The 14054-nt window shown below is 36.0% G+C and overlaps 1 protein-coding gene across 8 annotated transcripts in view; it reads left to right on the top strand.

Annotated features, from left to right (window-relative positions):
- SNX13 (sorting nexin 13) overlaps positions 1-14054 on the top strand; it is a 143816-nt gene that overhangs the window by 105921 nt on the left and 23841 nt on the right. For all 8 annotated transcript variants that reach the window (XM_060108174.1, XM_060108170.1, XM_060108168.1 and 5 more), the window contains 2 exons: positions 3683-3790; positions 5935-6045. In XM_060108174.1, coding sequence (XP_059964157.1) covers positions 3683-3790; positions 5935-6045 — 219 coding nt within the window. The remainder of the gene's footprint in view (positions 1-3682; positions 3791-5934; positions 6046-14054) is intronic.

Raw genomic sequence — 14054 nt, forward strand, 5'->3', positions numbered from 1 at the left:
AATATCAAGAAAACCAACAACCCAATCCAAAAATGGGCAGAAGACCTAAATAGACATTTCTCCAAAGAAGATATACAGATTGCCAACAAACACGAGAAAGGGAGCTCAACAACACTAATCATTAGAGAAATGCAAATCAAAACCACAATGAGGTATCACCTCACACCGGTCAGAATGGCCATCATCAAAAAATCTACAACAATAAATGCTGGAGAGGGTGTGTAGAAAAAGGAACCCTCTTGCACTGTTGATGGGAATGTAAATTGATACAGGCACTATGGGGAACAGTATGGAGGTTCCTTAAAAAACTAAAAATAGAACTACCATACGACCCAACAATCCCAGTACTGGGCATATACCCTGAGAAAACCATAATTCAAAAAGTGTCATGTACCAAAATGTTCATTTCAGCACTATTTACAATAGCCAGGACATGGAAGCAACCTAAGTGTCCATCCACAGATGAATGGATAAAGATATGGCACATATATACAATGGAATATTACTCAGCCATAGAAAGAAATAAAGTTGAGTTATTTGTAGTGAGGTGGATGGACCTAGAGTCTGTCATACAGGGTGAAATAAGTCAGAAAGAGAAAAACAAATACTATATGCTAACACATATATATGGAATCTAAAAAAAAAATATTGGTCATGAAGAACCTAGGGGCTGGGTGGGAATAAAGACACAGACCTACTAGAGAATGGACTTGAGGACACGGGGAGGGGGAAGGGAAAGCTGGGACAAAGTGAGAGAGTGGCATGTACATATATACACTACCAAATGTAAAACTGATAGCTAGGGGGAAGAAGCTGCATAGCACAGGGAGGTCAGCTTGGTGCTTTGTGACCACCTAGAGGGGTGGGATAGGGAGGGTGGGAGGGAGATGCAAGAGGGAGGGGATATGGGGATATATGTATATATATAGCTGATACACTTTGTTATAAAGCAGAAACTAACACACCATTGTAAAGCAATTATACTTCAATAAAGATGTTAAAAAAATAAAATAAGATACACAGTGTAAAAAAAATCACATAGCTCATGTATCTCTTTTTTTATTTACTTGCGAATTTATGAGAATTTGGTATAATACGAAATTTGCTTTGTGTGAATACTTGTAATTTTTTTCTGTTGCAGACAGATAATTTTAAAAGGAGTTTGATTAATTTAGACTCTAACAAATTAACTGTTACATTTAATTTTTTATTAATAAGTTTTAATATTTTAAAGGTTTGGAAATAAATTGTTGTTTTGCTGAGTACTGTTATATTGCCTTGGTGTATTAGTTTGCTGGGGCTGCCATAACAAAATAACATAGACTGAGTAGCTTTAACAGCAGAAATTTATTTTCTCATAGTTCTGGGAGCTAGAAGTCCAAGGTCAAGGTGTTGGCAAGTTTGTTTTCTCTTGAGGCATGTCTCCTTGGCTTTCAGATGGCCCCCTTCTTGATGTGGCCCCACATGACTGTTTCTTTGTGTGCTCGCATCCCTTGTGTCTCTTTGTATGTCCAAATTCCCTCTTATAAGGGCTTTGATTTGATTTAACTATCTCTCTAAAGGCCCTTTCTCCAAATACGGCTAGCCACATTCTGAAGTATTGGGGGTTAAGGTTTCAACATACGATTTTTGAGGGAATAAAACATACTGGTAATGCCTGAATAAACTATGCATTCTATAAAATTGAGTCAGTAGTTTAAGATACCATGGATAAGTCCTATTCTAGGAAACTAAATATCTTTTAGGACACCTTGAAAACTGTAAATGTACTTCTATAAGGTGTCATTTTTTAAAAAAATTCATAAAACCAGGTACTCTATATTGTACATTCATTCATTGTTGACCCATTATAATATTTTGTGAACCACCAAACTTGTGACTATCACTACAGCATAACATTTTCCCTGCAAATCAGGGGTCCCCATCCCCCAGGCCGCAGACCATTATTGGTCTGCGGCCTGTTAGGAACTGGGTTGCACAGCAGGAGGTGAGCAGAGGGCAAGGGAGTGAAGTTTCATCTGTGGCTCCCCATCGCTTGCATTACCGCCTGAACTGTACCCCCACCCGCCCCACCCTGGTCCGTGGAAAAATTTTCTTCTGTGAAGCTGGTCCCTGGTGCCAAAAAGGTTGGGGACCACTGCTGTAAATGACCTCCCCCTCGCCTCCTTTTTTTTTTCTGCCTTGGCTAGGACGAAAGAACTGCTTTTAAGTTTCATACATTAACATGTAATGAACTTGTTCGCATTATAGCTCCAAGCGACCATCTCATTTGCCATTCCACTTAATAATTTATCAGAATCTTCCAGTTTAGGGATGAAAATTATCCTACACCTTTTCATTTCCTCTTTTCTTTAATCTCTGCACCAGGAATGAGTTTTCTTTATTTCTTTAACAACAGAAGCATTGTTGTTGTTTTTAAACAAAGATTGGTTTTAGAAAGTTTGTTGCACTTCTGAATGTGCATCACAAAGGAAAAGCAATGAGGCTGCTCATTGAAGTTTTAGATAGTAGGTATTGCTGGCCAAGCACAATCCTTCGCTCAGTGACTTTTCTCTTCTACTTTGTTAGCAGCTAGTATGGTTAAAATCTGTGCTTCATCAAGGCACAGTAGATTCCTACATATCTGGACTTTTGAAGGTGGAGTCTGTAAATGCTAGATTTCAAGTATGTACACTTACTTTTTTTTGTTTGTGGCTTTACAAAGATAAGATATATACTTGATAGCTTTTTTTTTTTTTTTGCGGTATGCGGGCCTCTCACTGTTGTGGCCTCTCCCGTTGCGGAGCACAGGCTCCGGACGCGCAGGCCCAGTGGCCATGGCTCACGGGCCCAGCCGCTCCGCGGCATATGGGATCCTCCCAGACCGGGGCACGAACCCGTATCCCCTGCATCGGCAGGCGGACTCTCAACCACTGCGCCACCAGGGAGGCCCTATACTTGATAGCTTTTAATGTGTTTTTTTCTTAGTTATCTATGAGTTTATTTTTCATGCAGTTTCATGTAGGAGAAGAAGTATGTGTTGTGCTGGTTGTATATAGAGAGTTATGATATAGCTGTAATCTATATTTTGAAATTTGCTTTTTCTTACTTTAATAATTAGCTATTACAGTGATTAACTGATTTGAAGTCATCAATATAAAATATTTCTTTGAGTTTTTTTTAACAAACCAGGAACTCATAACTTTGATTATTAAAAATTTACTGGCTAATACTTTATTCACAAGTTAAAGCGTTGTTAAGCAAAATATTTTTTTACGTTTATTATTAATTTTAATAATATTAAAGACACATAATTTAAAAATAATAATAGAGTATTCAGTACTGTATCATAAGTTCTTTTTAGCCAATTGAATAGCAAAATATTTTTTAAAACCTTTTGTTATGAAAATTTTGAACAATCTTAAAATCAGAGAGAGTATAAAATGAAACTCCATGTGGATATCACCCATCTTCATCAGCTATCCATGTTTGTCATTCTTAGAAAATAACTTCTTTATAATAAATAACATTCAAACTGTGGTTTGGACATATTTGGACAGTATTTTATATTTTCTGGTTTTGGCTTAATATATTGCAGAATCTGTTCTAGATGCTTCTGATATGTAGAGAAATTGTCACTTGGAAAATACTTTTCTGTTTTTGTAAAAAAAACTAAGATTACTGAATGTATTTTGTTTTCTAGTTTGAAAATCTGTCAAGCATATTAAAGCTTCCCGGTAAAAAGACTTTTAATAATATGGATAGAGATTTTTTAGAAAAGAGAAAAAAGGATCTAAATGCATATTTGCAGGTAAGTTCATGTTTATTATTACCTGTAGATTTTCATTTCAATATAGCATACAAATATAGCTGATTTCTTTATTAGAGAATGTTTGTACTATAATAGTGGGGTAGCAGCCACTTTTGAGGTGCTGAGATGTGACATGCAATCTGCTCAGTAATTTTAAATGTTATTTCTCTGTTTGTTTATTAACTTAGAAGTTTTCTGGACACTCAGTGCTAGGAATTTTGCTCCTTCAGGTTTGGATGAATATACAGACACTCCGGCAGGCACACATCCATTCTACACTACTGTAAAGTCTAGGAAGTCTAGGTATTTTATGGCAGACAGTTAAATGTTCCCAGTTCAGTAAATAGCTGCTCTTCATGGTGTATCCAAAGCTAGTGGATTTTTTTTCTTTTCCATATGGCTTATTACATGGTATTAAATACAGTCCCCTGTAAAGATTTTTATTCTCAGATAAAGTGAATAGCTGCCTGCCATGGTCCAGAATGATTCTAAGGCTTCTAAAATTACAAGATAATTCAAGAGAGGAATAGATCCAAGGGACTTTTCTGAAGTGCAGCATGCTAAGCATGTAGATTTCTCTTCTGGAATAATAAAACCTGTCTCATAGGTTACGTACTGCATAAGCTGTTGGGACTATCAGAAATAACTTTGTTTTAGACCTGGGTAACCAAATGCCAGATTTTAATAGTATCACTTTATGGTTTTTTTGTTTTTTTTTTTTTTTTTTGCTGTACGCGGGCCTCTCACTGCTGTGGCCTCTCCCGTTGCGGAGCACAGGCTCCGGACACACAGGCTCTGCGGCCATGGCTCGTGGGCCCAGCCGCTCCGCGGCATGTGGGATCTTCCGGGATCGGGGCACGAACCCGCGTCCCCTGCATCGGCAGGCGGACTCTCAACCACTGCGCCACCAGGGAAGCCCCACTTTATGGTTTTTTATACTAATGAATGATTTATAAAGTTTTCTCATCTATTAGCTCCCCACTTCTCTCTTTAGAACAGGGGTCAGCAAATTCCAGCCAGCAGACCATATCCAGCCTGCCACCTGTTTTATTAAGAGTTTATTTTATTATTAGAACACAGCCACCCATTTAGTTTACTGCTGTCTATGACTGCTTTTACACTACTACAGCAGAGTTGAGTAGTTGCAGCAGACTCCATGCATCACAAAACCTAAAATAATTATTATATGAACCTTTACAGGAAAAATTTGCCGACCATGTCTTAGTATTATATTTAGTGAAACTTAGCTAATACTGTACTTGATATTTTGTTTGGAAGGTTTCTCTCTCTTAAACATTTATAGGTTTAATTGGGTTTGTTTATAACCATAATTGTAATTCCATGGCATTATAATTTACTGAAAGGGTAGGAAAAACATATACATCTGCTATTATTCACCTTTGTCTTCTAGCTTAAGGCTAAATATCTGAAATCATTTATATGACTCTTGTCAAACATTTTGATTTTTTAAAATGTATTAACTTCAGTTGCATTAAAATCTGTATCAGTTATTTATAAAATTTAGAAAATAAGCACGTTTTTTCTAAATCTGGGGCCATAAATATGTATTTTAATTGTGGCTATACTGTCTACTTCTTAGGTAATGATCTCAATATGTCAAAACATCTTTCGTTGAAGAGATTAAGCTAGAATGTTAGACTGTATCATTAACAGTGTAAAAGCAATATTTTGTTTTGGGCATTCCTTATAATACTTAAAAAATTTTGTTTGAATTATTTTACGTACTATCTATTAATGTTAACTTTAAAATTAGAATGTAAATAACATAACAGTTTACTGACGTGGGTCTTCTTAGTATAAGCTATAAAACCTGAAAATGGAATAGTAAATAACATTTGGGGGAATTCCCTGGCGGTCTAGTGGTTACGAGTCCGTGATTCCACTGCAGGGGGTATGGGTTCGATTCCTAGTCAGGGAACTAAGATCCCACATGCCACGTGGCACAGCCAAAATAGATAGATAGATAGGCAGGTAGATAGGTAGATAGAAAAATGTGTTAAAAATTTTTTTTAAAAATAACATTTTTACTATACAATCTTAACTTTCTAGCAGATGAAATTATAAATAATAGTTAATTTTCAGTGCCCTATCAATATAAGATACCTCTTTTCTTTTCCTGTTAGTTACTGTTAACTCCTGAAATGATGAAAGCATCCCCAGCTTTGGCTCACTATGTGTATGATTTCCTTGAGAACAAAGCCTACAGTAAAGGGAAAGGGGATTTTGCTCGTAAGGTAAGCAGACCATTGCATTGGTTTTCTTTATAGGTCTGTTTTCATACTTTGTTTTTAATAAAAGAAGATAAATTTGTATTTGTGTGTATGTTTTAAAACTAGAAAACTTTATTAAATGCTCCATGGCATGTTTATCTTCTATGCTTTATTAAGCCTACTATTGATAAGTATATCTAAGAAATATAAACTCCTGTCTTTACATATTGATTAAAATGTAGCAAAAGCTTGCAAGAAAAAAAAAAGCTTTTGAAATGATACAGTAAGGAAAGTTGGCCTAAGACAGGTCACAAGCTTTCGTTAGCTTGAGAAGGAGCTACTTCTTATTGGGAGGAAATGTCTTTTATTTGGAGTAAGGATAAGAAAAATGTTAAATAGCATATGTTCCTGAAAGTATTTGTGAAATATTTTGAGTGAAATATTTATTGTTTAAAATTCTGGGGACACAAGACCTATTAAGATGCTAGCTTAAGGCAATAAATGATTTACTGCTCAAATTGGGCAAGATAGCTCACTGGGTGAGAACACAAACATTGGAATCAGGCAACCTTTGGTTCAAATACCTGTTCTGCCACTTATTAGCTGTGTCCTGCAAAATGTTACTTAACCTTCTGGGCCTTTAATTTTCTAAAGATTGAAGGTGTTAATCCTCAGTTTAGAGCATGTATGAATCAAATGAGATAATCTATGTATTACAGTGCCTGTCTGAATAAATGTTGGCTCTTAGAAGTAGTAACAATAGTAGCAGGAGCTGTAGCAGCAGTTGGGAAAGCTGGAAGTAGGAATTCTGTGGATTATTTTTGCAACTTTTTAAAAGTCTGAAATTATTTCAAAATGAAAAGTAAAAGACTTCCCCACCACTCGTTCTTCTAAAAAGGCTAACTTGCTTAAAAAAGATTAAGGAATTGATACAAAATAAGTAAGATTAACAACTGTAAGCATAAGAACTTCATGTGATTTCTCAAGGATAGTATGGTTTAACATCCAAGTGAATGTTAACATTTCTAAGTGGAATGTTTTATTTTAATAAGAAATTCCAGGTTATGTACCTTATAATGGTAGGAAAAAAATACGTTGGCCTTATCTTTGTATTTCGTGACTGAAGTGATTGAGTTTAAATTCCAACTCTAAATGGCTTTATTGTCAATAGAGATGCATTTCAGTATTCCATCTTTTTTATGTTTACCTTATTTTCTCTCAAGGTTGTATCAATTTTAAGATAAATAAATTGATAAGAGCTTTTTGAGATAAAAGAAACATTATATTAAATGTAGACTATGTCTTTTTACCAACCAACAGTTGTGCATGTATATATGTAATGGGTAGGCCAAAAAGTTCATTTGTTTTTTCCATAAGATGGCTCTAGTAGTGCTTAGTTGTCTTTAACTTCATTCAAAACAACTTTGTTAGATTGTATTGTGACAACTGTCATATCAGCGTGCATTAAAAAAAAACACATCAAAATTGGTAAATTTTTGTGTAGCTATTTTAATATTGAAGATGGAAGAAAAAAGTAGCACTTTTCGCATATTATGCTTTATTATTTCAAGAAAGGTAAAAACGTAACTGAAATGCAAATAAAGATTTGTGCAGTGTATGGAGAAAGTGCTGTGACTAAATGGGTCAAAAGTGGTTTGCGAAGTTTAGTTCTGGAGATTTCTCGCTGGACGATGCTCCACGGTCGGTTAGAGCAATTGAAGTTGATAGCTATCAAATCGAGACATTAATTGAGAGCAATTGACGTACCATGTGGGAGATAGCCGGCACACTCAAAATATCTAAATCAAGCACTGAAAATCATTTGCACCAGCTTGGTTATGTTAACTGCTTTGATGTTTGGATTGCACATAAGTTAAGAGAAAGAAACCCTCTTGACCATATTTCCGTGTGCGATTCTCTACTTGAACGCAATGAAAACGTTCCCTTTTTTAAACAAATTGTGATGGGCAATGAAAAGTGGATACTGTACAATAATGTGGAACAGAAGAGATGGTGGGGCAAGTGAAATGAACCACCACCAAACTGAATGCTGGTTTTCATCCAAAGAAGGTGATGTTGTGTATATGGAAGGATTGGAAGGGAGTTCTCTATTAGGAGCTCCTTCCAGAAAACCAAACGATTAATTCCAACAAGTACTGCTCCCAGTTAGACCACCTGAAAGCAGCATTTGACAAAAAGCATCCAGAATTAGTCAACAGGAAATGCATAATCTTCCATGAGGATAACACAAGACCGCATGTTTCTTTGATGACCAGGCAAAAACTGTTACGGCTTGGCTGGGAAATTCTGATTCATCTGCCCCTTCAGATTTCCATTTATTTAGATCTTCACAAAATTCTCTTAATGGAAAAAATTTCAATTCCCTGGAAGACTGTAAAAAGGCACCTGGAACAGTTCTTTGCTCAAAAAGATAAAAAGTTTTGGGAGGATGGAATTATGAAGTTGCCTGGAAAATGGCAGAAGGTAGTGGAACAAAAGGGTGAATACGTTGTTCAATAAAGTTCTTGGTGAAAATGAAAAATACGGCTTTTATTTTTACTTAGAAACTGAAGGAAAATTAGAGTCTAAAAATCCTTCTCAATCATTTCTGGAAATCACAGTAACATACATTTTTCATAATCATATTGGTGATTACCAAGTTCATCTTGACCTCTTTTAGATTGTCAGAATAATTTTCATGCATATCAAGAATTAGAAGTTTTCAGCTATATTTCCTTTTTGGCTAAATTGTAGTTTAATATTTTCCTTAATTATATTTCATTGGAAATTAAATAGCTATTAGAGAAAATCACCTGTAAACATTTTATCAGTAGCTACTCAGGTTGAGAAATAATACTTTATAACACATCAACTTGGTCACACAATTTGTCTAGCTTTGCAAAATTTATGGGCCAATTCCTAGAAGAAGTAATTGACAAGCAATCTTCCTCCATGTACACAGTATCTTTCTATCCAATTTTGTATCATGGTGTGATGGCAGTTTTAAGCTGTAGCTAGGACCTAAATTTAAGTTAAAATTCCTTTGTTCGTGTTTTTACCAATACAAATAACTCAACTGAGGTGATAATTGAATGAATAGACAACATCTTATGTATGTCAGGCTAAGTGTACACTTTTGCTGGCAATCCATAATTTAGTCTTCTGCCTGGTAATTTTGCAATTTTCTTTTATTTATTTATTTATTTTTTTGCTTTAAACATCTGTTTTAAGACAAATCCTGATTCTGGAAACATTATCATATTGTGATGGGCTGCTTTTATGCTTCTAAATTCTGCTGCTTTCAGGGTTGAGCGTCGTAATCACGTGTGGAGGTTTTTCCACGCCCCTTGGTTCCCCCACTCCCCACCCCCAACACAGATGATTAAGCTTTGCCCTCAGAAATTGGAGGAAAAAAACATGGAAGAAAGAAAAGGAAAGAAAAAGAAATGGATTCTGTAGGTCTGGGACTGGTGCACAGGCAACTATTTGCAGTTATCTAATTTATGATATAGATTTAAGTTCTATTTTGAAAGAGTGTCAGTGGTAGTTAGCCCTATGCCTAGATAGGATTTGAGGTTGTATTCATATAACCAACTTAAGATTATGTTAGTTGAACCCATGTTTCTACTGTGAAGTGTAAGATATATAAAATTCTAAAACATTTTTGACGGTGTTCAGTTTTTAATGTAGGTTAAGATTAAAGTGAAATTTATGCCTTTTATGCTTCTGAAATTCTACCTCATGTACAAAATGTATATTTTAAGTGTGGTATTCTCATGTTTACCTCTCTTAAAAATTCTACTTGTGTTCTTATGACTTAGAGTTATTACAGTTAAAAAAAAACACTTGGCAGTAATGTCAGTGTTGGAAATAATGTCCTGATTGATTTGAACACACTGTTCTGGTTAACTGAGAACTACTGTATATAGAATTAGAATTACACACACACACATATATAATTTTACACCCAAATATGTGTATAATTGTACACATAAGTGTGTGCACACACAAGAGAGTTAACTTCATCTTTTTATCCCTTTTTAATCTCTGTATCTCTCTTCACCTGTGGTAGCAGTTTTCAAGCCCTTCTTCGTCATTTCTGTCCTTTGGTTCTTCTTTAAATTTGTTGTACTGTGATAGTGTCCCTCCTAAAGATTGTATATTGCAGCAAGCATATCTGTAAGGCTGTTGGCTCTGCTTAACCCGAGGAATTAATAAAACTTTTACAGTTATCTTGAAATAAACTCTTTGTTGTTATTGTTTATTATAGTACCTATTTCACGTTTTCTAGTTTTTCTTGTTGGAAACCATGAAAGCATATTAAAGAATTTTATCTTCTTGATATCATCTGTTAACATTGTGTTCCTTATGCAGTGGGGTACCATTTTTTTGCTCTTACTGCTTTTATTTTTTTTCTTTTTGCATACAACATAACTCATTTCTCTGGTAGTTTTTATGAGATTAAGTACTTTCTGGAAAATAGTCTTACAGTTTGGTTTGACATTGGTTATTGTGTCCCCTTTTTCTTTTCTCCCCTCCCTCCCTTCCTTTTTCTCTCTTTCTTTCATTTGTTTTGTTTGTTTTAGTCTGTTAAAAATCTCAGAGAGATCCATATGCATCTACTTTGGTTTCTTTAGATGGCTCTCTTAATTGAAATTATCTGACAATTGCACAGTCAGAAGGTCAATTTTATTTTATTTTTATTTTTTAACATCTTTATTGGAGTATAACTGCTTTAAAATGGTGTGTTAGTTTCTGCTTTATAACAGAGTGAATCAGTTATACATATTTTCCCGTATCTCTTCCCTCTTGCATCTCCCTCCCTCCCACCCTCCCTATCCTACCCCTCTAGGTGGTCACAAAGCACCAAGCTGATCTCCCTGTGCTATGCGGCTGCTTCCCAATAACTATCTGTTTTACCTTTGGTAGTGTATATAGGTCCATGCCACGCTCTCACTTTGTCCCAGCTTACCCTTCCCCCTCCCCATATCCTCAAGTCCATTCTCTAGTAGGTCTGTGTCTTTATTCCTGTCTTGCCCCTAGGTTTTTCAGGACCTTTTTTTTTTCTTTCTTTCTTAGATTCCATATATATGCATTAGCATACGGTATTTGTTTTTCTCTTTCTGACTTACTTCACTCTGTATGACAGACTCTAGGTCCATCCACCTCACTACAAATAACTCAACTTTATTTCTTTTTATGGCTGAGTAATATTCCATTGTATATATGTGCTACATGTTCTGTATCCATTCATCTGTTAATGGACACTTAGGTTGCTTCCATGTCCTGGCTTTTGTAAATAGAGCTGCAGTGAACATTTTGGTACATGACTGTTTTTGGATTACAGTTTTCTCAGGGTATATGCCTAGTAGTGGGATTGCTGGGTCATATGGTAGTTCTATTTTTAGTTTTTTAAGGAACCTCCATACTGTTCTCCATAGTGGCTGTATCAATTTACATTCCCACCAACAGTGTATGAGGGTTCCCTTTTCTCCACACTCACTCCAGCATTTATTGTTTGTAGATTTTTTGATGATGGCCATTCTGACCAGTGTGAGATGATATCGTATTATAGTTTTGATTTGCATTTCTCTAATGATTAGTGATGTTGAGCATTCTTTCATGTGTTTGTTGGCAATCTGTATATCTTCTTTGGGGAAATGTCTATTTAGGTCTTCTGCCCATTTTTGGATTGGGTTGTTTGTTTTTTTGATATTGAGCTGCATGAGCTACTTGTAAATTTTGGAGATTAATCCTTTGTCAGTTGCTTCATTTGCAAATATTTTCTCCCATTCTGAGGGTTGTCTTTTCGTCTTGTTTATGGTTTCCTTTGCTCTGCAAAAGTTTTTAAGTTTCATGAGGTCCCATTTGTTTATTTTTGTTTTTATTTCCATTTCTCTAGGAGGTGGGTCAAAAAGGATCTTGCTGTGATTTATGTCATGGAGTGTTCTACCTATGTTTTCCTCTAAGAGTTTGATGGTATCAGGCCTTACATTTAGGTCTTTAATCCATTTTGAGTTTATTTTTGAGTATGGTGTTAGGGAGTGTTCTAATTTCATACTTCTACATGTACCTGTCCAGTCTCCCCAGCACCACTTATTGAAGAGGCTGTCTTTTCTCCACTGTATATTCTTGCCTCCTTTATCAAACATAAGGTGACCATATGTGCATGGGTTTATCTCTGGGCTTTCTATCCTATTCCATTGATCTATATTTCTGTTTTTTTGTGCCAGTACCATACTGTCTTGATTACTGTAGCTTTGTAGTATAGTCTGAAGTCCAGGAGCCTGATTCCTCCAGCTCCATTTTTCGTTCTCAAGATTGCTTTGGCTGGGCTTCCCTGGTGGCACAATGGTTGAGAGTCTGCCTGCCGATGCAGGGGACACGGGTTCATGCCCTAGTCTGGGAAGATCCCACATGCCGCGGGGCGGCCGGGCCCGTGAGCCATGGCCGCTGAGCCTGCGCGTCTGGAGCCTTTGCTGCGCAACGGGAGAGGCCACAACAGCGAGAGGCCTGCGTACCGCAAAAACAAAACAAAACAAAAAAAAGAGATTGCTTTGGCTATTTGGGGTCTTTTGCATTTCCATACAAATTGTGAAATTTTTTGTTCTAGTTCTGTGAAAAATGCCAGTGGTATATTGATAGGGATTGCTTTGAATCTGTAGATTGCTTTGGGTAGTAGAGTCATTTTCACCATGTTGATTCTTCCAATCCAAGAACATGGTATATCTCTCCCATCTATTTCTATCATCTTTAATTCCTTTCATCAGTATCGCATACTTTGTGCATACAGGTCTTTTTTCTCCTTAGGTAGGTTTACCCCTAGGTATTTTATTCTTTTTGTTGCAATGGTAAATGGGAGTGTTTTCTTAATTTCACTTTCAGATTTTTCATCATTCGTGTATAGGAATGCAAGAGATTTCTGTGCATTAATTTTGTATCCTGCTACTTCACCAAATTCATTGATTAGCTCCAGTAGTTTTCTGGTAGCATCTTTAGGATTCTCTATGTATATAGTATGTCATCTGCAAACACTGACAGCTTTACTTCTTTTCTGATTTGGATTCCTTTTATTTATTTTTCTTCTCTGATTGCTGTGTCTACAACTTCCAAAACTATGTTGAATAATAGTGGTGAGAGTGGGCAACCTTGTCTTCTTCCTGATCTTAGTGGAAATGGTTTCAGTTTTTCACGACTGAGGATGGTGTTGGCTGTGCGTTTGTCATATAAGCCCTTTATTATGTTGAGGAAAGTTCCCTCTGTGCCTACTTTCTGCAGGGTTTTTATCATAAATGGGTGTTGAATTATCTTGAAAGCTTTCTTTGCATCGATTGAGATGATCATATGGTTTTTCTCCTTCAATTTGTTATTATGGTGTATCACATTGATTGTTTTGCGTATACTGAAGAATCCTTGCATTTCTAGGATAAACTCCACTTGATCATGGTGTATGATCCTTTTAATGTGCTGTTGGATTCTGTTTGCTAGTATTTTGTTGAGGAGTTTTGCATCTATGTTCATCAGTGATATTGGCCTGTAGTTTTCTTTGTGAAATCCTTGTCAGGTTTTGGTATCAGGCTGATGGTGGCCTCGTAGAATGAGTTTGGGAGTGTTCCTCCCTCTGCTATATTTTGGAAGTGTTTGAGATGGATTGTTGTTAGTACTTCTGTAAATGTTTGATAGAATTCGCCTGTGAAGCCATCTGGTAATGGGGTTTTGTTTGTTGGAAGATTTTTAATCACAGTTTCAATTTCAATGCTTGTGATTGGTCTGTTCATATTTTATACTTCTTCCTGGTTCAGTCTTGGAATGTTGTGTATTTCTAAGAATTTGTCCATTTCTTCCAGGTTGTCCATTTTATTGGCATAGAGTTGCTTGTAGTAGTCTCTCATGATCCTTTGTATTTCTGCAGTGTCAGTTGTTACTTCGTTTTGATTTCTAATTGTATTGATTTGAGTCTTCTCCCTTTTCTTCTTGATGAGTCTGACTAATGGTTTATCAATTTTCTTTATCTTCTCAAAAAACCAGCTTTT

Source organism: Mesoplodon densirostris, chromosome 9, assembly GCF_025265405.1.
Source record: "Mesoplodon densirostris isolate mMesDen1 chromosome 9, mMesDen1 primary haplotype, whole genome shotgun sequence".
NCBI classification, from domain to species: Eukaryota; Metazoa; Chordata; class Mammalia; order Artiodactyla; family Ziphiidae; genus Mesoplodon; species Mesoplodon densirostris.